We start from the raw sequence: 21,566 nt of genomic DNA, 5'->3' as shown, positions 1-21,566 counted from the left end.
CTAGGAGCTGGAACCAACTTCCAAGGGAAGTGGTGCTGGCCCCTACCCTGGGGGTCTTTAAGAAGAGGCTGGATGCCTACCTGGCTGGACTCATTCGAGTCCCGTTTCTCTTTTTGGGGTTTTTTGTTGTTCTCCCGCCCTGGCGGGGGGTCGGGCTAGAAGATCTACTAGGTCCCTTCCGACCCTTAATCTATGAATCTATAAGTACTCAGCATTGACCTGATTATGCCAAGTGGAATTTCACTATTGACTTCAGTGTGAGCAGAGTCAAATTTTAAACTGAGCTTTCAGAAATTCCACCCTTTATTCCTTAACCAGTGCTCTTATACATTGCAGAGTCCTTATTCCTCACTGAGAATTACAATAGTGAACCTATATGCCAAGTCAGATATGTAAAATCTAAACTATTTTGCTATTCTGTGCTATTAGAATGACATCTCTCCCCCAGTTGCCAAATATGATGCATGTCTTTGAACCACTCTTTGATAAAAATGTTTGGCCACTTCTTAGTGAGACTTTCCAAACTAGTTCACCTTTGGGGTGAGAACAAACTTAGGAGACAAATGTCAGGAGTCACTTTTTCCTGAAGGCTTTAAATCCCTATGGAGAGGGGCTGCTTGTTAGAGCACTTCAGCAAACAAAACTATGGCTTTTTACCTTGGAGATTAATAAAGATAGCACAAATTGGAAAATGCAAACACAGTTTGTGGGTTGCATGTCCAATCTCTTGCTGAAGTTCAAAATGTCCAGGGCAGCTCTTAGTTCAAACCTGAGGGCTAGATTGTAACTTTATAGTTTGCCCAGCATAAGAAATAAAAATTTGTTTTGACTGCCACTTGAGTACCCAGCAAGAGAGACTGATTGTGACTCAGAGAATCTCCTCGAGGGCAAGTATCTTTTGCTGTGTCTATATGCAGCACAGCCACCTTTTTGCTGTATACAGCTGTGAGTCTCAACTAGGGTACCAGGGCACTGTAGTGTGCCAACAGATCTTTTGAAGGGTGCCCTGAGGTATGAGGCAGTAAGCAGGTGCAGGGAGAAAAGTGCAGACTTGAGCTAGTCCCTGCTGCTTGGCTGCTGCCCTGCCTCCACTACCCAAGCCCTTCTGCAGGGGTTTATACAATTTATCACAATAGTAATAAATAAAATAGCTTTAAAATGGGATGTTGCTAAATTCACAAGAGTTGGGGGGTGGGGGTGCCTGGAATTGAACAAAGGTGTGCCTCAAGTCTGAAAATGTTGAGAGCTACTGGTATAGGGTATTCATAGGAATTGTGCAGGGCTTACATCCCCGTGAGTGCTGCTACTAGTGTAGCTAGTGTAAGAAAAGGCAGGCCACTATTTATCACTTGCTTCTCCTTATGACTAGGCAAGCCAGACCATGTGCACCCTTGCATTAAGGGCCCAGTAAACACAGATGCATGTTAACAATTGAGAACATGCTGTAATATTTAGTGAGCTGTTTCCTTTTTTTCTCTTTTTAGCAACACCATGCAGTGCTCATACTACTGTCATATAGTGTAAAGCACACAAATTTTACTTTATGGATGCCAGAAAAGCTTGCCACATTGTTCTGAGTTATTTCTTTGAGAACTAAGACTCTGCAAGTGTGACTGAACCTTAAAACCCTAATCCTACACTTTTGAAAACCCTAATCCTGCATAGACTTCAGTGGAACACAGAGAGGTTTTGCTCCTGAATTCCAATGCTGGATTGGAGAAAGAGATATTTATAGGGCTTTATGGAAAAACAGGAGATATTTATAGGGCTTTATGGAAAAACAAGAGATATTTATAGGGCTTTATTTGATGGAAAAACAATTTTGTATATTGTCTATGCATTTGGCTTGAATACAATTTTTTTCATGTTGTTCAAGTGTTAATATGGATTAAGTCAAAACAAATTTACATCAAGACTACCCTCAGCTTTGTGAATGTATGCATTAAAACAAATACTTTGGAAAAGTTTTTTTGTAATTCACAGGAAAGCTATTCATATATCTTCAATAAATTCGGCAGTTTGGCTTGTGCTAACTTACCTAGAGATTCCAAAATGTCCTTTATATCTGTAATTAGGCAATCTAACTTGTAATTTTCTTTGTGAGAAGGAGCATCTGTTTCTCCATAGCCTCTCAAGTCCAGTGCCACAACTCGATATTCACTTTTAAATTCTCGCAATTGATGACGCCATGAATACCTAATAAAGGGGAAAAAGCTGTAGTTAAAAGGCTAAATGATATAATGCTGCAACTGTTATAGGTTCAGTTTTTGTAACACTACAGCCTGAATAGGCTAAATCATATTTACTTTTACTTGTATAAGTGCCTTTTACATAGTTGTGTGACAGGAATTTTTGGCACTTATGCAGTTTGGATTCTGTTTGGATTCCTTGTGGTAGCACAGGAACATTTGGGAGCATATGCATCAGAGGAGGAGTTTCCACCTTTTAGCTCACTAATGCACTAACTAGGAAACTTATCCAGGGAGCAGAATACCTGGGTTCTAGGCCCCCTCACCTAGAGAGGTTTTGAATCTGCATAGCCTACTTTCCTGTAAAGTGCTCACGCCACCAGGCCACAGTTTAGTGTGCTCTTCCCCCTTCCTGCAACTGGAATGCTGTAACTTGCTTTTAATAATCATTGTATAAAACAGTGAGATAATCTGAATAAACAGATGTGTGGGGGCTAGGTTATAGCCTGGTCTTTTCCCTACTGGGTGCATCTACATAAGACATTTTACTGTGCAGCTGCCTAGTTTATTGTGTGGTAAGTGCACATCTACACATGTGCATGCTTACTGCACAGTAAAATGCAGGTAGCACATTTAAGTGCGATTAGTAACTGAGCAGTAACTCATGTATAGATGTGACCCGGCAGCAAATTTGCTGCTTGGTCTGCCCAGCCACTAGGGTGCTAAAGCATAGGAGCCTCTCCTGTTCTAGGGCTGGGCTGCCTTTATGGCAGCCCCTGTCTGCAGGCTATAAAAGCCTGTGAATGTTTTGTGCCCTGGGGCACATGCACCAGGGAGCCTGAGGGCACTACAGGTGCTGTGTGTCCCCCTGGGCAGGCCACAGTCCTGCTGTGCCTGCTTCCCACCACCCCAGCAGTGCTTTGGGCAGGTAGGTGCAGCCCTGTCATCTCCCCAGGGCTGCCTGCAGGCTCTCTCTGGCAACAGGGCCAGCACCACCTCCCTGCTGCACACTCCCAGCAGCCTGCCCTGTGCCTGCAGGTGCTATGGGGCATAGCCTCTGCCTTACAGCTGTCAGTCTCTTGCCATGCCCCTGCACTGTGTGCTGCTGGCAGCTGTCCAAGGCCAGCAACAGAGGGACAGCCACATGGGGGCCCAGAGAGCTGGCATGGGACCCAGGATGGCATCCTCCTTCCCATCCAGACCTGACACTTCCCATGTGCACATGTCCTTGCCCTACACCCAGGGCGTCAACTGGGGCCAGGAGGAGGTTGGTGACCTTGTGGCACTCTGGGATGACATGGAGGTGCTGCACCAGATTGAGCAGGGTGGGAGCTCTGACACCCACATTTGAGGCCCTGTTGGGCAGGATGCAGGAGCGAGGGAACAACTGATCGGTGTGGCAGTGCTTGTGGGCACAGTGGGTGGCTGTGACTAAACACAATTGTTGGTCCAGCTGTGCCTACAAGACTATGCCCTTTATGTGGCAGCTGACCTCTGTTCTGGTACCCCAGGACTCAGGGTGCAACTGTGTGGTTTTATACTAGCATGGGCGGTCTCCCAAGCCCCCACCCCACCCCACCCCAGAACCACCAGCGATGTGTTGCCAGAGGGACACTCGGGTATTCAGCATTCTGTCTTGCCCAGCTCCCCACCTGCTCACTTCACCAGCAGCTCAGGGAGCCCTGGTCAGCACCTGCCTTGGCAGCTGTGCAGCCCCAGGGTCAGCTACAAGGAGCCACTGGCCGTGTCACTGCTAACCGTCAGCAATGCCAACCCCTCCCTAGGTGGAGCCCCTGGCCAGGCACCTGCATGCTGTGACCTATGGGCTGAGGACACCGGATGCCACCAGATGCCTTCATCTGCTGCAAGGACTGTGCTGAGCTGCTAGCTGTGCCAGCTCTGGATACATGGTAAGCCCTGATTTGTGGGGAAGGACCCTCCCTCCCCCAGCCCCCGCATCCCTCCCTGGCTTGCCTGCACATCCCTGACCCTGGGTTCCTCCTCCTCTCCCCCCCACCCTTAACAGCTCATGTTCCCGCAGCTAGGCAGGAACAGGCCATACCACACCATAAAGATCAGCTGCAGCAGGATGGAGTGGGCGGGGCACCCCTTGGCCTGCACAAACAGCTCATTGTGCGCTGTTTGGGGCACACGCAGCAGAGGCATGCTTGGGGCGCAGCAGCAGCGTGGCAGGGGGGTTGGCTCTGGGGAGCCTCCATAGAGAGGCCCTTAGCAGGGAGAGCTGTGGAATGGCCAGCTCCTTGTCCCAGTTGTCCAGGAGCCCCGAGTTTCCTGAGCCCAGGTGCTGTGGGCTGGGCAACAGCACAGCAGAACAGGTGGCCTGGAAGAGGGGGACAGGAACAGAGTCTGGAGCCCCAGCAGCAGGTGCTACCAGAAAATTGGCCTCTCCTGCCCTGGGAATGGAGCTGGGGAGGCAGGCTGCCTGTGTCCAGCACCCAGTGGGCCACCAGCCCCAGGGGAGCATGCAAGGATGGAGGGCTTGGCCAGCGGCTGCCTAGGCCCTGGCCTACCTGCCTGACTTACCATGGTCCCTGGGCACCCATGCACAGCTGACCCCGGATCTGAGACTGGGCAGTGCACAGCCCCTCATGCAGAGCATCTTATCTCTGAAATATTGCAAACTCACAACAAGCTTCTGTCTCATGGCTCTGCAGGTACAGCATCTGCACACGGGAGAAGCCACAGGCACCAATGGGGATGCTGGCTCAGGGAAGATGCTGCTCACCCCTGGGGCCCTCTGGATGCACTGGTTGTACCAGAGGTGCATCATGGACAGGGCTCTCCTCCTCCAAGAGCTGGTGGTGATGGCTCAGGAGCTGGAGGAGACCGCCAGGGGCTAGTGGGAGGAGGATTTGGCCTAGGAGGAGAGATGGCGGGAGGAGGACTTGGCCTACCAGGCCAGGTGGCGGAGGGAGGACATTGCCTGGGAGGAGGTTTTCCGGGCTGAGCTCCTGGACCTGTAATGGGAGTATATTGAGGTCCTGCAGGTGCAAAATACCATCCTGGGCCAGGCCATGCAGGCCACAGACAACTATCATTGGACCCTGAATACTCCTGGGCCTAGTGGCCTCGTTTGTGACTGCTGCTGCCTAGGCCCCAGCTATGGTCCCACAGGCCCCCTAGCAGTCACCCACTGCCCCATAGCATACCCCTTCCTGGGCTTGGGAGGAGGTCCTCTGCCCCCTCCCACCTCCAGGAGCTCCTGGCCCAGCCCTTGCCCCAGGCTCACTGCTCAACCCAGCCCTATGCAGGCATGGAGCCAGAGATGCCTGGAGCAGTGCCAGGACCGGATGCGTCATAGATTCATAGATGCTAGGGTCGGAAGGGACCTCAAAGAATCATCAAGTCCAACCCCTGCTGGGCCTGGACCCTGCCAGCTGGAGGGGAAGCCACCCACTTTGGCAGAGCATCACGTACTGTCGCCTCTGGACCAGCCTCCTGCCTGCTGCAGTCACTGCAGTGTACAGACCCATGGGGGGAATGGCCAGAGGCCGGAGTGGTGCTGGCTGCCTGCCCCCTAGGTACCCCATCCTGCAGCTCCCCACTCCAGGACTCCACAAAAAACGCACCTTGTATATAGCTTCCAGCAGGAAGAGGGTTTTTTATTGTTGGGGGTTAGGGTGGGTGGTGGAGGGGCTGTGTGTGTTGGGGAGGGAGGGGGGTCTGTTGTTTCTGAGGGAAATAAAGACTTGTTCTTCTGATGTGTGTCTACAGTGACCATGATGGGGGTGGGGAGAGGGGAGTCTGTGGGCAGCAGTGCAGGCAGGCTAGAGTGGGCAGTGCAGGAAGAGGTGGTTGGCCAGGTCCTCCCACACCTGGTGCACTGGGTACATGGCTCTCCTGGGACCTGGGTGGGGGTGCCTGCTGGGACCAGCAGGGTCAGCACCATGGCCAGCAGGAGCACAGGGTATTGGCTGTCACTGCTAATGGCAGGGGCTGGAGCAGTCATGGCGTCAGGAGGCAGAGTGGGCAGGAAAGGAGCTTCTGTATGCTGCCCCTAAGCTGGGCACACTGCTTCAAGGCAGGAAAGGGACTGCCCAGAGAGCAGAGAGTGGGACTGGCTTCTAAATATGGCTGCTGGGTGCTGGCAGCTGCAGCCAGAGCCTGGCCACAAGGGTGCATTGCCGGGCTGCAGGGACCTGGCAACAAATTTTCTCCCTAATTTCTGCCCATGTAGATAGCTACCCAAAAATGCTTACTGTGCAGTAAACTAGTGCAAAGTAAATCTAGGCTGGAATAAATGCATGTGTAGACATGTACACTAGGGCACTTAACTATATTCCCTCTGACTTGTGCTTCTTCTCCTGGACTAGCTGTGCTGAGAAGGAGATGTATGTTTAAACAATCTCAGGCTGAGGGGAACCTAGGCCAGGGGTTGTACATGTACCCCTGGGGGTACTTGAGAAGGCCGTGCAGGGTAGGCGGGGATGGAGCTCTGCCATGCACTATCCAGCACTGCTGCAGGCACTGCCCACCCAGCTGGATGCAGAGGGCAGATGAAGCTCACATGTGGCAGCTGCCGCCATGCCCCCCTCCCCACCAACTTGGCATCTGGCTGCACACCATTCCTCTCCAACCCTCCTTTCCCCGCTCAGCAGCCAGGAGTACACTGCTCCATGTCCAGCTGCCGAGGGGTACAATGATTCAAAAAGGTCGAAAACCCCTGGCCCAGTCCATAGGTGCCCTGCTCCTTGGGCAATATCCTAATGATGTAACTAGACCATTGAGTTAAGAGACAGAAGGGTCCTCTACTGGTGAGGTTTTTTTGGCAACTAAATTTTTGGGACTTACTCAGCATTATGCTCAGGTCTGGGCAATTCTGTTTCACTTAGGCACTTCTGTAGCTGCAGTGCAGCCTTCTTACCATGCTCATGAATCCCAAACTGTGTGTGTAAGTGTCAATAAATGTCAGTTGGTCTGTGCTCTTTCTGAATGGTATCATCCAGAAAGAGCACGGACCAACTGCGGATGCTTCCTTCGCCTGATGAAGGGTATTTATACCCGAAAGCTTGCAAAGAAGAATTTTTCCAACTATTTCATTTGGTCTAATAAAAGATATCAGATTTACCCAAAGAACTTTGTCTGCCCATGTCCTTAGACCAACATGGCTAAACCTATACCCCTGAAAAAATGGCACAGTTATGAAAGTGCCACTTGGGTGTGCAAAGGTAAAATAAGATTTAGTTCTTTAGGCTTTAGCTTGATGGTTTTGTCTGGGTAGGAATTCTACTATTAGAAGGGAAATCTCTGAGTGGAGATGAGTTGGTGTAATAGTTCTACCTTTCCAACCTATTGAAGCCCACAACACAAGAAACATAATTGAACAATGGTTGACCTGACTCCGGATGTTTTCAGTCATTTCTAGCTTCTGCAGTGGTTCCATGTAAGTTAGAGAAGCCTTGAGGTTGCACATCCCATGTTCTGGTACTATTTCACCTCAGTGTGAATTAAAACAAAGTCATCTCTCCTCCTTGCCTTGTTCATATGCCAAATAGGGTTTGGATAGAATGGAAACCAAGACTTCAGATGACAAGATAAACACACTTGTTTTTTCTTTTCAGGGAAAAAAATGTGTAACCCATCCACTAAGTGAAGTAAAGGATAATAAAGAATGTAACAAATTAATCTGATCAACTAATATGCTATGGTTCATCATCAATGTATTACTCAGTCTAATCCTAAAATAACAAAGAATAACAGCTATCACTGGATCAGTACTGAACACAGAATTTCAGTGTTTATGCTTCTATTTATAAAGGTAGAAATCACCTAAAGGAAATCCAGAATAAAGATGAGTTTAGTAATAATCTAGAGGTAGAGATTATTCTTGATTTTAGCAATAGTTGTTTGTGACTGCATAAAAATGGGGAAAGCTAAAATCACAAAAGGTAAAGGCCTTGATCCTGCAAAGTGCTACTTTCCCTAAACTCATTTTGAATTTAATTTTGAGGCTCTTCAACGCTGTCTAGGAGGTGCACAGCCCCATGAAGAACTGGGCCCCATTAGGACACAATTTAAGAGGACATGAAAAATAACGTGATCATTGTAACCATGGATAACATTTGATGAACTGTTCTGTGCTAAGAGTCAAGTTTTGCTGCAACAATTTCAAGTAAACAACATGAATGAAGCATTTGGGTAGTCAAATACCGTAAGGGAGATTCCTGAAAATTCTGCCAAACTGCAAATAATATTTTACATCAGACCCTGGCCTTTTCTGCATCAAGTCTAGCATGAACCAGTAAGGGGTTCTGCATACAATATGGCCATTACACTGGCACTGGATTAAGCAAAGAAAATTTTAGTTATATAAATATGGGATTTATCACCTTTCTATGTGACTGCCTTTACTTTAATGGAAGTAAAAGATTTAAGTAATGTAGTTCTCTAATAATGAATTTTAAAAAATCAGTATACACTGCCTCATGAGTTAAGTTTACCATGGTAACTGTAGGAGCTATGAGAAATACTTCACAAAGAAAAAGTAACGGCATAGCAAACATTTTCTTTTTTAAGAATATGCCCACTTTCTATGCCCACATCCTGCTGTCACAAGGGTCCATCAATCAATTAAAAGCTTGACTGAACAGTTAGTGCTTGCACTGCACCCAGAAGCTTACCAAATTCTAACCTTAGCAGACCATCAAAAGTAGCAGATCTGAGGCCTGGGCCTTCCAGTGAGGGTATTCTGCCTTTGACCTCAGAGAATTCTGTACATTTCGTAGAACACCTTCTTACTATGTATGAAGTATATCTAACCTGACCTCTGTTTTGCATGAACGATTTGGAAATGTTGGTAAATGCCTGTGTTTTTCTCAAGGCTAAGTAATTGTAACTTATTTTGGGGATTTTCTGATTGTGTTATTTTGGGAAGGCAGCTTATACAAAATTCAGCAGCTTAGATACCTTCTTACAGGCACTCAGCTGTCACAACATATTATCTTCACTTTAAAGTCTTTATATTGGCTTCTCATAACATTTTTATTGATTTAAAAATTCCTTTGCATATAAGGCACTTAATGCCTGTGGTGCTTTTTATATAGTAATTGACTGATTTTTGTTTTTATACATGCTCAGTTGCTCACTAAGGTCAGTCCTGGCTTGTTATATAGTTTGTCCTAGGTATAACCTTGAGACATTAAAAGTTAGATTTTGTAATTAAGTTTCCCAGTTATGGAATCACTCCTATTGCTTTTACTATCCAAACAGTATAGGTTCACTGCTGCCTTAAACAGCTCTAAAATTGCAGTTATTTTATTCAGCATTTTAAACACAGAATCTTGGTCTATACATAAGAATCCTTCAGTGTTATGACAACCCTAATTTTTTTAGCATGCATATTTTATTCTTATACATCTCAAACAGCACTTTTCATGCTTAATATTGTATTCCATTTGAACTGTCAGGTACTGAATGAGGCTAAAGCTATGACAAACAATCAATTTAGTAAATTTTGGAATCTTGTCTAATTTTCTTTAAAAATAATACTAGATGCTTTAAGTGGAACATAAGCATGATTTTCTAAATTATATCAGTATTATAAATTTAGTAGATTATTCGTACTATTACATTAGCAGAAAGTCTGAATTAAAGAAGAAACACAACACATGCACACAGAACAGGGTTGTTATTTAGATAAAATCTGTCATCTAAAATATCTTATTAGACTAGAATATGAAAAAAAAGATAGTTAACAACCAACTGGCAGATTTTAATCTATATTTATATTTCCTTACCCAATTAATTAGCAAGATATTATTAAAACAATCTGTTTTTTAAAATTAATATTTTAATGAGAAAAATTGCTCATGCTTTCACCAGCAGCCTCTATGCCTTCAATAGTTATAAAATATTGTAGATGTTGGGTAAATCTGAGATTGGTTGCCTATGTCAGCCCATCATGGACATAAACTGAGCACAATTTGATCTTCTCTATTTAGGAATCATTACCATCTTTCTTTTAAAATATTCAGATTCATTAGTTCAGTTATGATGAAGGTATGTTGGCAGTAAAACATTTCTAAGCACTCTAGTCAGTTTGACAGCTCAGAACTTTAAAATATCAATATAATATAAATACCAGTGTAAATGAAATCTGTTCACAACAATAAGAATAGCACCTCAAAGTTCGGAAAAGGAGTCATTGGGGGTGTCATTATTAGAAGTGCTCAAGACCCCTTTATGTCTCACTTGAACAGCAAGTCTCCACTAGTGAACCTAAACAAGCTAAAATCTGTGGTTTAGAAGGAAAGACAACCGTTTATTGAATTATCACATCCTGTATAACCTATTTGTTCCTTGAATGCAATTTCTCTAAATACTGAACAAACGATACTTCGCTTGTTAAATTTGGCAGCCATGGATTAAATTTTACAGCCAAAACAATCACAACAATTATTCTGAGCAAGTGTTTAAGGTTTGTTTAACTTTGATCCACTAGGCATAGTCATTTATTATAGGTACCATCATTTGTCTTCTGGTGAACTAATTATGGGCCCTGTCTTTGAAGAATGTCTTGTATTTGAAAGCTTGCGTTGGATCTATGCAGTTGGTCCAATGAAAGACATCACACTAAAAAAAATCCTTGCTTCCCACATAATTCCAGGACCATTATGGCTACGATTTCACTGTAACACTACCATGAAAACGATATACACTTCAAGAAATATTTTCTGATCTTGAATAGAAGCAGGAGATTTGGTATGTTGGTATGTTGGTTTGTAACAACCCCTCGAATTATGTTGCGGTTGGTGCAATTAGAAAAAAATGATGCAATTAAAAAAGACCATAATCAAATGTGATGGTTTGTCCTGTTCTAAAACTTAGCTTTACCAGGATACTTGAACATAGTTATGGAAAATATCAGAGGATGTAAGTATCGTAAGAGTGAGCAACTAAATCTTACAAAAGGACAGCAAGAAGTGAGTTTTACCAGAATTCTGGAAAGCCATGAAGCAGTAACATGAGCGGTTTGCCCCTTTCTCCTGCAGCTACGTAGTGGAATCTTAACCCTGAATCCTGGAAAGAAAAGAAAAGAAGTGTTCTGTTTGTATTGCTGTACAATGTTGCTGAAATTGGGATTTAAGTGGTGTTACTTCTCTGCCTATTCAGGCATTGCACTCTGATAATATTTCCAACTAATATGCCACCTGAGATGGTAACAGGGCATGTGGAATTTGCTAGGAACCATCACCCATTAATCTCCCACAGGATGCCAAACAGTGACTAAATGGGAAGGCTTTCAGTCAATACCAAGAGTACATTCTACTGTCAGTCTTGTCAGTTAGATGAGGCTATTCTTAGCTAATTAGAACTGTCTCACGTTGCAATCTGGTGTACAGCTGACAGACCAAATGGAATGTTTTAAATCAAACGTGATACAAATTAAGGTTGTTAAAAATCAGGTATTTCTGCCTCTCCTGCATGGATGTGGTTTAAAGCATGTTTATTTTTACCTTTAAAAGTTGGAGGTCCATAAAGATGTTATTCAGAGGGACAGAAAATAAGATTAATTAACTGTCTTCTTCCAACCCTGTCTGCATTCACTCTTATTGATTGGGGCCATGAGCCTTCTGAGAAATAAGCTTCAATCATTCATTATCATGATGAAAATTATCAATAGGCAAGTTACTTGTTGTTATTTTGCCAGAAGCAGAGCCATTCTCAGTTGACATAATGGAGTTTTGCTGACTTACGCTAGCTGAAGGTCAGGGTTAGTAGAATTTAAAAAGACTGAAATGAAGATCCAGTAGATTTGTTTGGATTCCTGCCTGCTTAATGAGGAAAACATCATGCTCAACAATAGACTAGACATGTCCAAAAGTTTATAGTTATAGAACTGAATAATATGGCCTGGATATTGCCCCTGAGCTTGTATGGTCTTCACCCAAGAAATCAGTTTAGTAGTAGATGCAAAAAGATGCTTGTCATGGAGTGCCCCAGGGGAGTACTTGCTTAGGCTCAGGAGACCCTGGCATTTCAGTCCCTGAACCCCTTGGTGGTCCATGCCCCTGATTCCATGAGATAGCTCTCAGTTCATTTCCTGGCAGAGGGACTTGGTCTCATTATTGGGCAGAATAAGTGCAAAGTTGTGACCAGCAAAATAGGTAGCTCTTCTTCCATAAAAACATTTACTGGGGAAGAGTACACCCAGCCAGAGGTTCTCTGCCCCTTCTAAAGGGTTAAGTAATCTCTTTGTCCTCGGTCCAGTGTGCACCCCAAAGTTACTTAGCTGTTCCCTCCCCAGTCTGCATAACTGGGAGCCCCAAGGCTGTTCTGTTGATTCCTGTCAACAGATTCCCCCCATCAGCAGACACTCTGCTTGTCTACTCTGTCATGACCATTATCACACTTATATCCTTCAGTTTCTCTGGAGCATCCTGGGTGTCCTGATCCTATCTTGTTGTGGTGTCAAAATGGCTATTCAAGCCCTGTTAATGCTGAAGATCCTGCACAGGGGCAGCTCTAGCACTTAGTAGGGAGATGTAAAGGAAAGTAATGTCTGTTTTGGAGGGTCCAGACCATCTCTTACAGTGTAGGCAAGATGTAAATTTGAAAGTTTTTCTATCAGGTGATTTTTCTCTGCAGGGATCAATTAAATGGATCCACTAGCAAACTGAATGCATACAATTGAATTTATAAATTGGTTTATAACACAGAGTAGTGCCTACTCTTTTACTATATATTGTTGACTCATTATCTCTGTCAAAATTTTCTTATGAAAAACAGCAGTTGCACCTTGCACCTTGCACATAGGTTCCCCATGGACTCTACAGAGTTATTGCTTATGTTTTATTAATACCTGGTACTTAGTGAAACAAATACTGAGGCTGAAATTCTATTTCACCAGGTTGGGAGATTACAGTTTCTGAATGCTTATCGCCAGCACTACTTTCAACAGTCCATCAGCAATTAATGAAAAGGTCAAGAAAATATAGTGTTTATATTGTTTTGACAAAAACCTTAAAATGTACTATATATATGCTTTCCTCACTGCAGCCAATGTCACTTCATTTAGTGTAGTTATTAGAGTAGGGGACCACAGGTAGAAGAGTCACCAGAAATATGACAGCAGTACAAGGGAAATAGGTCTTAAGTTGCAATGTCTTTGGCACAAAGGTGCCTTTTGGCCAGTCCTATGACTGGGACTTGAGGTGCTACTACATGAACAGTGAAGGATGACAGTAAAAAACAGAATATTGGAAAGAGTCATGGAGAAAGATCTGATAGAAACTAAGAAAAATGACAGGATAAAAGGATGAGAAAGCAAGAGACAGGAATGGAAGACTAGCTGTTAGGACAACACTGGGAGCCCTGCAATCTTGTAACTTAGGCAAAAGAGCCACCACCATCTGAACTCAGATCTGGCTTCCAAATGGTAGGATGGTGCAATCCCAGCTCAACCCTGTCCAGACCTCACTTCATTTAAAGTCAGGGCACACTCTGCAGCCCTGCAGGCTAGCACCAAGCAGCAGCAGCCTTGTTTGTTGGAGGCAAATCAGGTTATTTTTTGTGGGAGGCAGGACATCTTCCATCTTCAGAATCCAGCAGAAGGAATTCAGTCGGCCCAGAGGCGACTGGTAGGGGGTGCGTGGGGCTGCACATGCCCCCCCAACGGCCGACACTGATGCTGTTGGTAGGGCTGGTGCCCCCCCCGACAGGGTCGGTGGCTTCTGCGGGTGCCCCCCCAGATTCAGAAGCCTCCAGTCACTCGTGAGTCAGTCAGCAGGTGGGCAACCTAGTCTGGAGGCTCAAGACATCTCCAACCCAGACAACTTTGCTCTTCAAAACCCCATCCTGTTCTTACCAACATGGGAGCTGCTGCTCCCACCAAGGTGAGAGGCAGCTCAGCCCCAGGTGAGGACCGCGGTCACCTCAGGAAGGTGCGCGCAGTTCATGCCTGGTGCAGGACTCAGCCTCCTCGCATCTGGCAGCCCCAGAAGCATGGGGAGCGCCACCTCGCATTTCCCCTGGTCCCCGGGGCTTCCTGAGAGTAATTACCAGCAGCGGAGCGAGCTGGTTGTTAATGCCCTCTAGGGCAGTGCTTCTCAAACTAGCTGGTGTGGCGGACCGGCAATTTTTTTCCAGTGGGCCAGGGACCGGTGCCCGGTTCAGCCGGTGGCAGCAGCTGCGTGTAACAGCGCTACACAAATGCACGACCGGCCGTTTCTCTCTCTTTCCTCACTTCGCACGACGTGACGTCACCTGGGGTGCTGGAACGTAGGAACTGTGGCGCTATGACGTATCAATGTTTTGCTTCTGAAAATGTACGTCTTTCTTTCCTGGCAACTCGCTGCGGACCGGCGACCGGTGGCTCGTGACCACCACTTTGAGAAGCACTGCTCTAGGACACACGCCACGTCCCCTGGCTCAGCCGCCCTGGGTTATTGGCACGGGGTTTCCGGCGGCTCCTGCTGCGGGGAGGGAGTCAGGCCATCCCCGGCCTGAGCGGAGCCGATGCCGCTAAGGTCGAGCCGCTGGCGCGGAGGACGAAGGTGACCCGCAAGGATCCGGCGCTCGCGAAGCCAAGCCCTGGGCCGGCAACGAGCGGCGGCGGCGGCGAGGGGGAAGCTGCTCGGCGAGACCGTGAGCGTTTCAAAATGGATCGCTGCTCGCAAGCCCCATCTTTGTGATGCGCACGGAGCCGGGCGCGGGAGGGAGGGAGGCAGCCGGTCACCGCGGCCGGGTGCGGGTGTCCCCGGGGCCCCGAGGGCCGAGCACGGCAGCGCCGCCGCCCAGCTCGCGAGGGGCTCCCGCCCCGCAGGCGGACATGGCAAGTCATCCGGGCGGGCGGGGGCCCTTGCCGGCCGCCGCCCTGCCCCGCGCCCTTACCTTGATGCGCACGTAGCAGTGGGTGCCCAGGGACGGGTCATTGAGGCAGGCGGGGGGGGTCTCGCGGGTGACCCACTGGAAGGTCTTGCCCGGCCTCCTGCCGATGCTCCACAAAAGTTTCAGCAGCTCGAGGCAGGCGCAGAGCCCGCAGTAGCTATAGACCAGCGCCCAGAAGAGCAGAGCCCTGAGCGGCACCATGAACCTGCCGCGGATCCGCCCCGGAGGCTCCCCGGGTCTCGCCATGCGGCGGCGGCGGCGGCAGCTGCCTCTCGCCAGCCTCCCTCCCCGTCAGTGCCGAGGAGACGGGCTCCGCCAGCAGGGAGAGCAGCCGCGTGAATGGAGGCATGGAGACCAGCCCAGCCGGGAGAGGCAGCACGTCTGCCTCGCGCCAGCTGCAGGGAGCCAGCCGGGGCAGCCCAGAAATGCACCCCGCACCTTGCCCTCCTGCCTCCGCCCACCCCCTGGGCCGGGGCGCCCCGTCCTGGCAGAGGGCTCCCCCCTCCCCCGGCACTGCTCCCTGCCCCGCGCCGTACAACACGGGCACGCACATCATGAAAGTCGTGTCATCAACTGCAGTCACGTCCTCGTCTTCTAACAGCAGGTGTAAGCACGAGCACCTTATCACTTCCTCTTTCAACGGGAATTAAAAGCCATTAAAAAAAAAGGAATCGCCTCCCTTACGTTTTGTCTCTCCCCTTACATAAGCATGAACATATCACTTCTATAAATATTAATTGCTTGCATTTCAACTGCATCGGTTCAGCAAATCCTAAATATGTATATTAAAATGATGACACCGTGAGCCAAGTTACAGAGACATACGTGCATTGCAATAGACACTTGTTCTTTAAAAGATCACAACTTCGCTCTCTGCAGGTGCACTTATTCTTGACGATGTCTTCACAGTGGCCCTCCAGGGGGCAGGACCCCATGCACCCGCCTCTTGAGGGTGCCAGACATTACCTCTGAAAAACAGAAGCTAAAAAAGTGATGGGAGAGGTGCAATTATGCAAAATGTTATTCCAATTAACTCATGAAATAACACAATTGGTTTTTGATAGAATTGCTCCATGCAAGTTTGACTTTCTCACTAGATACGACCTGTAATCAGGATATGACTATAAACTATAAGTAAAATATTCATTAGAGTAGAAATTTTACATACCAGTACCTAACCCAGATTATTCAATCATGTTTATTTGTTGCTAGTGGATAGTCATTTTCTGTTTCCTTTTCTGCTCAAACACATGGTGTTTAAATACCACAAATTTCTGTTTCTTACCATTAAGCCTTCTTTTTTGCCCTTAATGTGGTTGTAGTAGTCTTCCATGCTCTCTTGAAAATCAGTATAAACTAATGTACAGGTGATTTCACAATGAGGAGAGCTACACTGAGATCCTAAGTGTTAGTTAATGCAATATGTATTGAAAAGATTCATTTGCAAATTTCTCATTTTTTACAAAAATTCCAGTCTGGGGCATTAGTGAAAAAGATGAAAGGTACATTAATCTATTTGTCTTATATAGTTACTCACTTTCATGGTGATAGATATAACTATCTCATCACTGACTGACATTGAAAGAACATTAAATAATTTTTCAGTTTGCATTGACAAAAGTCTTCATTTATTTATGCTCTGGCTTCATTAGAAATATGCCTCAAAGTTATTATGCAAATCTTTCATTAAGAGAATCACTACTTCTGTGCATACTTAGAGTCTTTCATATGGTTTCTGTGTGGGTGATACCGATGCTCCAAGTACATTCCTGCAAATAAATATATTCTAATTTTAAATTAATTTAAAAATTAATAATGATTGTACATGATGAATAAAAATAATAGTAAAAATCTGGCATTGAATATTCTGAGGCTGTGTGACCCATTGTTGTGTTTATCTTATTGTCTCTTGTATTGCCCAAACTTTCTTTATAGATGTACAGAGAGGTTTTGAAATGCATTACAAATAGTGAGTGTTTAATTTCATAAGATGTTTCATTTAAAAAAGTAACTATGATTATTTATTCCTTTTCTTGAATGAATAGTTGCAATCTGATTGCGTATATGTGTTCACTGGATCCTCTGTGTATCCACTCTGTTTTATACTATGGTGTATATCTATTGCCTGCTGAAATGGCATGTTGCATGTTGCTGATTTGTTCTTGTGCACACCCTATTCAGTGTTTTGTTTGCTGCCATTCTGGTGATTGGGTTTTTTGGGGATGTTGACAACAGGACTGCAAAATAAATTTGGACTAATTAAGATCTATTTAACTTGAGGTTGATACAGGCAAAGATTAAAGTCTGATGAACTCATTTGTGATTTTTTTTCACTTACAGTTATCACTGACAGTCCTCCAATTTAGTGAACTCATTTCATCAGAACATACTGTAACTTGCTGTGCCTGTCTTGAGCTTCCTGCTTAAGTTTTCTAGTTGCCCGGAACTAACCGTGGTCTTGCGGCCCAACAGTTTGACCACTGGCACCAGTTACCAAGACCACCAATGATTCTCGCCTGCCATGTCTTTGTTGGAACTTCAATCTTGGGGGAAAGGTGTCAATCCCAGCTCAGTGGTATCTTGTTAGGTCTAATCGTTAGCACAAGAAAATTGGGGCTTCACCTCCCCTACACCCCATCTAGCGTCAACCCATGGTTACTCCAGTGTTGCATGGATCTGATTTTACCTCGGATTTGTTCAGTCCCTTTTTTAGCTTGGTTCGCCCGGGCCAAGTCAATGTCTATACTTGGTTCCTCTTTGATTCAGTCCAGATGAACTAATATACCCCCAAAGGGGCAAGAGGGGCGTCAGCCTTCGCCTGTTCCTCACTCATGGTTCTTTACCAGTTGTCCCTCTCTTCTTGTCCTGCAGATCTGCTGCTGCCTTGGCTCCACTCTCTGGAGTCAGACTTCCACATCACCTCTCCAGGTAAGTTACCTGATTCCTCTGAGTCATCTTGTAGGGGCAGCTCCTCAGTCAGAGGCTGCCACCAGCCACCCCTCCTGGGGCTTGTAGCTTGGCTGCAGCATTCCCTCACTGCTGGGACCTTACTTCTGGTTCTGCCTTTGAACAGGCTTGTGGGGCTTTTAACTTTGCCCCGCCACCCCTGCTGGTGAATCGGCATGTGCTTATAAAGCATGTCCACACTAGTAGCAGATTTATTTTTCCTTTGGGAGTCCTCGCCCCTGCTGGCTGTGGCTCAGTGCCATGGCGCCACAGGTAAGTCCTGTGGTGTGGCGATTTTGCTGCTGCCACCATGTTCCTGCAGCTCAGCATGCTGTAGCACCATCAGTAAGACTTGCAGTGTGGTGATCTTGCTGTTGCCACCATGTTCCCATGGCTGAGCAACCTTACTGCCCCTGCCACACATAGGAACCATAGTGGGATGCCTGCTTCCTTTTCCAATTGGTCACTTGTTTAAAAAAGATCAAGTCCTCTATCAACCTGCTCAAGCAAAATTTCATATATCACCAAAAGCTGAAATTGCTGGACAGGAACTCTAATCCATTCCTAAATTTCACTATCCTAGTAGTGTTATGATGTGTAACACCATAAGCACTAATGAAACTTCAAACAGAATTGCCTAGGAATCCTAAGAAGGGGACTTTGTGCCTGAAAGTTTATCTAATATTTTTCCCAACTATGCAGTTGGTCCAATAAAAGATACCACCAAAAATCTTGTTTCTTGCCTAAGAAGGCATAGTGTTTGGACAGCTACAAGACCACTTTGGAATCAGAGAGGCATCACACTCCAGACCAAAATAAAAGTGTGTGCAGTGGTCCTGACATTCCTGCTTTGTGCACTATACCCAAAGTTTGGACTCATTCCACCTCAGCTGTCTCCAGAATACTGTGAAAGTGAGAATGGCAGATAATATTCTGAACACAGTAATTCACTGAGGTGCAGAGAACAATCATTCATGCCATGATCATCAAAGCACATTTGCAGTGTTTGGCCATATAAAGAAAAGTTATTGGATGACCACTTACCAGATAAGCTTTTCTGTTACAGGTTGCCCTCTGGTAAATGAACCAATGGTAAATTTCATACCTGCCCTACGGACTGCCTGAAGGTTCAGTTCCAGCCTTGCAATATTGACTCCCATACTTAGGAGCAACTGGTGTGGGATAGGATAACATGTTGTTACCTGACCTATGCAGATGTAGCCCTTTTTGAAAGCCAGTGCACTGGAGATGTTGAACTCAAGTGCCAGAAGAAAAATATTGGTTGATGTGTCCTCTACAATGGCCTGAAGAACAGTTTTGTCCAATGTGAGGAATCTTCAGTTGGTGAAAGAGAAGTTGAGTTTTTAGAGCATGAACTTGAGGGTATAGACACACATACTGATTGGACATTTCAAAAATCTCACTCTTCCTGGAAACAGAGGTGCACCGGACAGTCCCACCTGGCCCAGGTGCCTATCTGTTTCTGAAAGGTATTGTACAGGGTTGAACTAGGAAGGGCTGCAGTGAGGAAGGGGCACTCCTCCACAGTCATTTCACAATCTGGCTCTGTAAGTACACTTTCACCTGGCTGCAGCTGTGGTAATGACCACGTTGCGGCACCCCTGGAAGAGTCTTGCAGCACCTTGCAGAACCACTGGTCTGGATGACCGCAATTTAAACCATGTTTAAAATGATCTAATTCAGGGATAGGCAACCCCTGTCACGGGTGCCAGAATATGGCACTTGAAGGCATTTTGCTTGGCACACGTGCCTTGGTGTGGGTCATGGGGAGGGACCAGGGCTGCGCTGCCCACCACAAGGGTTAGGCCCTTCGCCACTCCCCCGCTGTCCACATCTTACAAGTCAATTTTGTGGGTGTTTTTGGTACTCTGCCCAAAAATGTTGCCAATCCCTGACCTTATTGTTACATGTGACATTCTCAGAGTCATGCTGAATGCTGCAATCTTACACCTAGTTTCTGCAATGCACTTCATAACATGCTCTAATTTTGTAAATACAGTGTTCAGTATTAAGATGATACAGCACATATATCCGTTATGTACTTTTAAATTTCTGTTTCTCTATTACTAACAATATTGTCCTGCAGAATTTTTATGACTTATTCATCCAAAATGTAATCACACACAGTTACAATTCTAATATTTAGTTTTTTATTAATATTTAATTATTGAAAAATCATCTCGAGTTCCTTAGAAAGACTCTTTCTTATGACTTTTCAGCAAATGAGATGTGGGGAGTGTGTGGAGGTGTCAACTGTTAGCATTTCTTTTGTTTCCATTATTTTTAAAATATAAATATATAGGTACATCACGGCCTAATATTTTATAATCATCTTTTAAAACAACTCATAAAAAATTTATTTTAGCATTTCACTGAGATTCATTTAAAATAACATTGTAAGGTATTTTTACTAAAACCACACCAAATGTACTCTTTACATATACATTATTTCAAGCAGAATTCATTTCTCAAAAAGAGTGACAATTTACTTCTGAATGGTAGTGCCAAAATTTAAAACCTGATATAGAAAATCTATTTTTGTATTTTTATTTTCAGCTTATTAAAACACTCCAATAGAGGTAGTTTGATAATAGCTATTAGCTCTAATTTAATAGTAGTATTTAGTACTGAAATGATTGATACAATCCATAACAAAGAACAATAACTACAATAAACCAATGATATCTGTGTTATAAGAAAGCAATAGTCAATGAGTTGTGTAATTCTGTGTTCCCTGAAAAATGGTAAAATAAAATCTAGAGTTATACTTGTTGATGACTCAAAAGATGAAGCTGAGATTATATGATATTTCTGATTAAACTGATTGGTCTAAATTGTGGCACTCAAGCTTTTATGGCTCTCTGGGAGCATGAAACACTGGTTCAAGAAACAAAACACTGGTCTAAAACATACTTCTTGCTGCGGAGATATACATGGCAACTTGGTGTCCTTGGGCCCATTTTGGACATAAAAGTCTATTTAACATTTACCTTTTTAGAAGTCATTTTCTTTGCTGTCTGTAGAATGTTAGTGGAAATTAATGCAAAGACAGAATGTGTCTGTTAACTCAAAAAACACTGAATTTAATCAGTCATTTAAAGATATAAGGTAGATAATATATAATCATATGTGTACAAAAAGGATATTCACTCTGTTTTTTAACATTAAACAGCTTATAGACAATATTCTGACTGTAAGAGACCAAATGCTCTCTCCTAGTTTTTCTAAATGCAGACTTACAAATATAGATACCAGTGGTGAAAGTGCTGGCTCCACTGAAATTAGTGACAAAACTAATGTTAATTTCAATAAGTCTAGGACTGTTTTATTAAAATCAACATACTGCAGTGCAGAAAGTACAACAGAATATTACATTTAGTTGTGCATTTTTACATTTGCATCACTCTAGCATTTTAAAGGTTACAAAAACATTATTTTAATGACTAGCAAATTGCCCATCGTGAATGATGAGGGAGGGGGGAATGGAGCACCGCCACCCAGCGCCCTGTGGTGCAGATGTTCTGACTCCAGCCCCATGCACTCCCCCACCCCCCACATTCT

The 21,566-nt window shown here is 45.1% G+C and overlaps 1 protein-coding gene across 1 annotated transcript in view; it reads right to left on the bottom strand.

Annotated features, from left to right (window-relative positions):
• Positions 1–16,818, bottom strand: part of EPHX4 (epoxide hydrolase 4) — a 49,755-nt gene extending 32,937 nt beyond the window's left edge. The window contains exons 1-3 of the mRNA XM_019501603.1: positions 15,042–16,818; positions 11,143–11,228; positions 2,039–2,196 (exon numbers count right to left, since the gene is read on the bottom strand). Coding sequence (XP_019357148.1) covers positions 2,039–2,196; positions 11,143–11,228; positions 15,042–15,284 — 487 coding nt within the window. The 5' untranslated portion in view covers positions 15,285–16,818. The remainder of the gene's footprint in view (positions 1–2,038; positions 2,197–11,142; positions 11,229–15,041) is intronic.
• Between the last annotated feature and the right edge of the window lie 4,748 nt (positions 16,819–21,566).

The sequence above is a fragment of the Gavialis gangeticus genome, unplaced genomic scaffold (genome assembly GCF_001723915.1).
Source record: "Gavialis gangeticus isolate Ggan-Ray unplaced genomic scaffold, GavGan_comp1, whole genome shotgun sequence".
Taxonomy (NCBI): domain Eukaryota; kingdom Metazoa; phylum Chordata; order Crocodylia; family Gavialidae; genus Gavialis; species Gavialis gangeticus.
The sequence above is the reverse complement of the archived record's forward strand: the minus strand, read 5'-3'. Positions and strand labels throughout refer to the sequence as shown.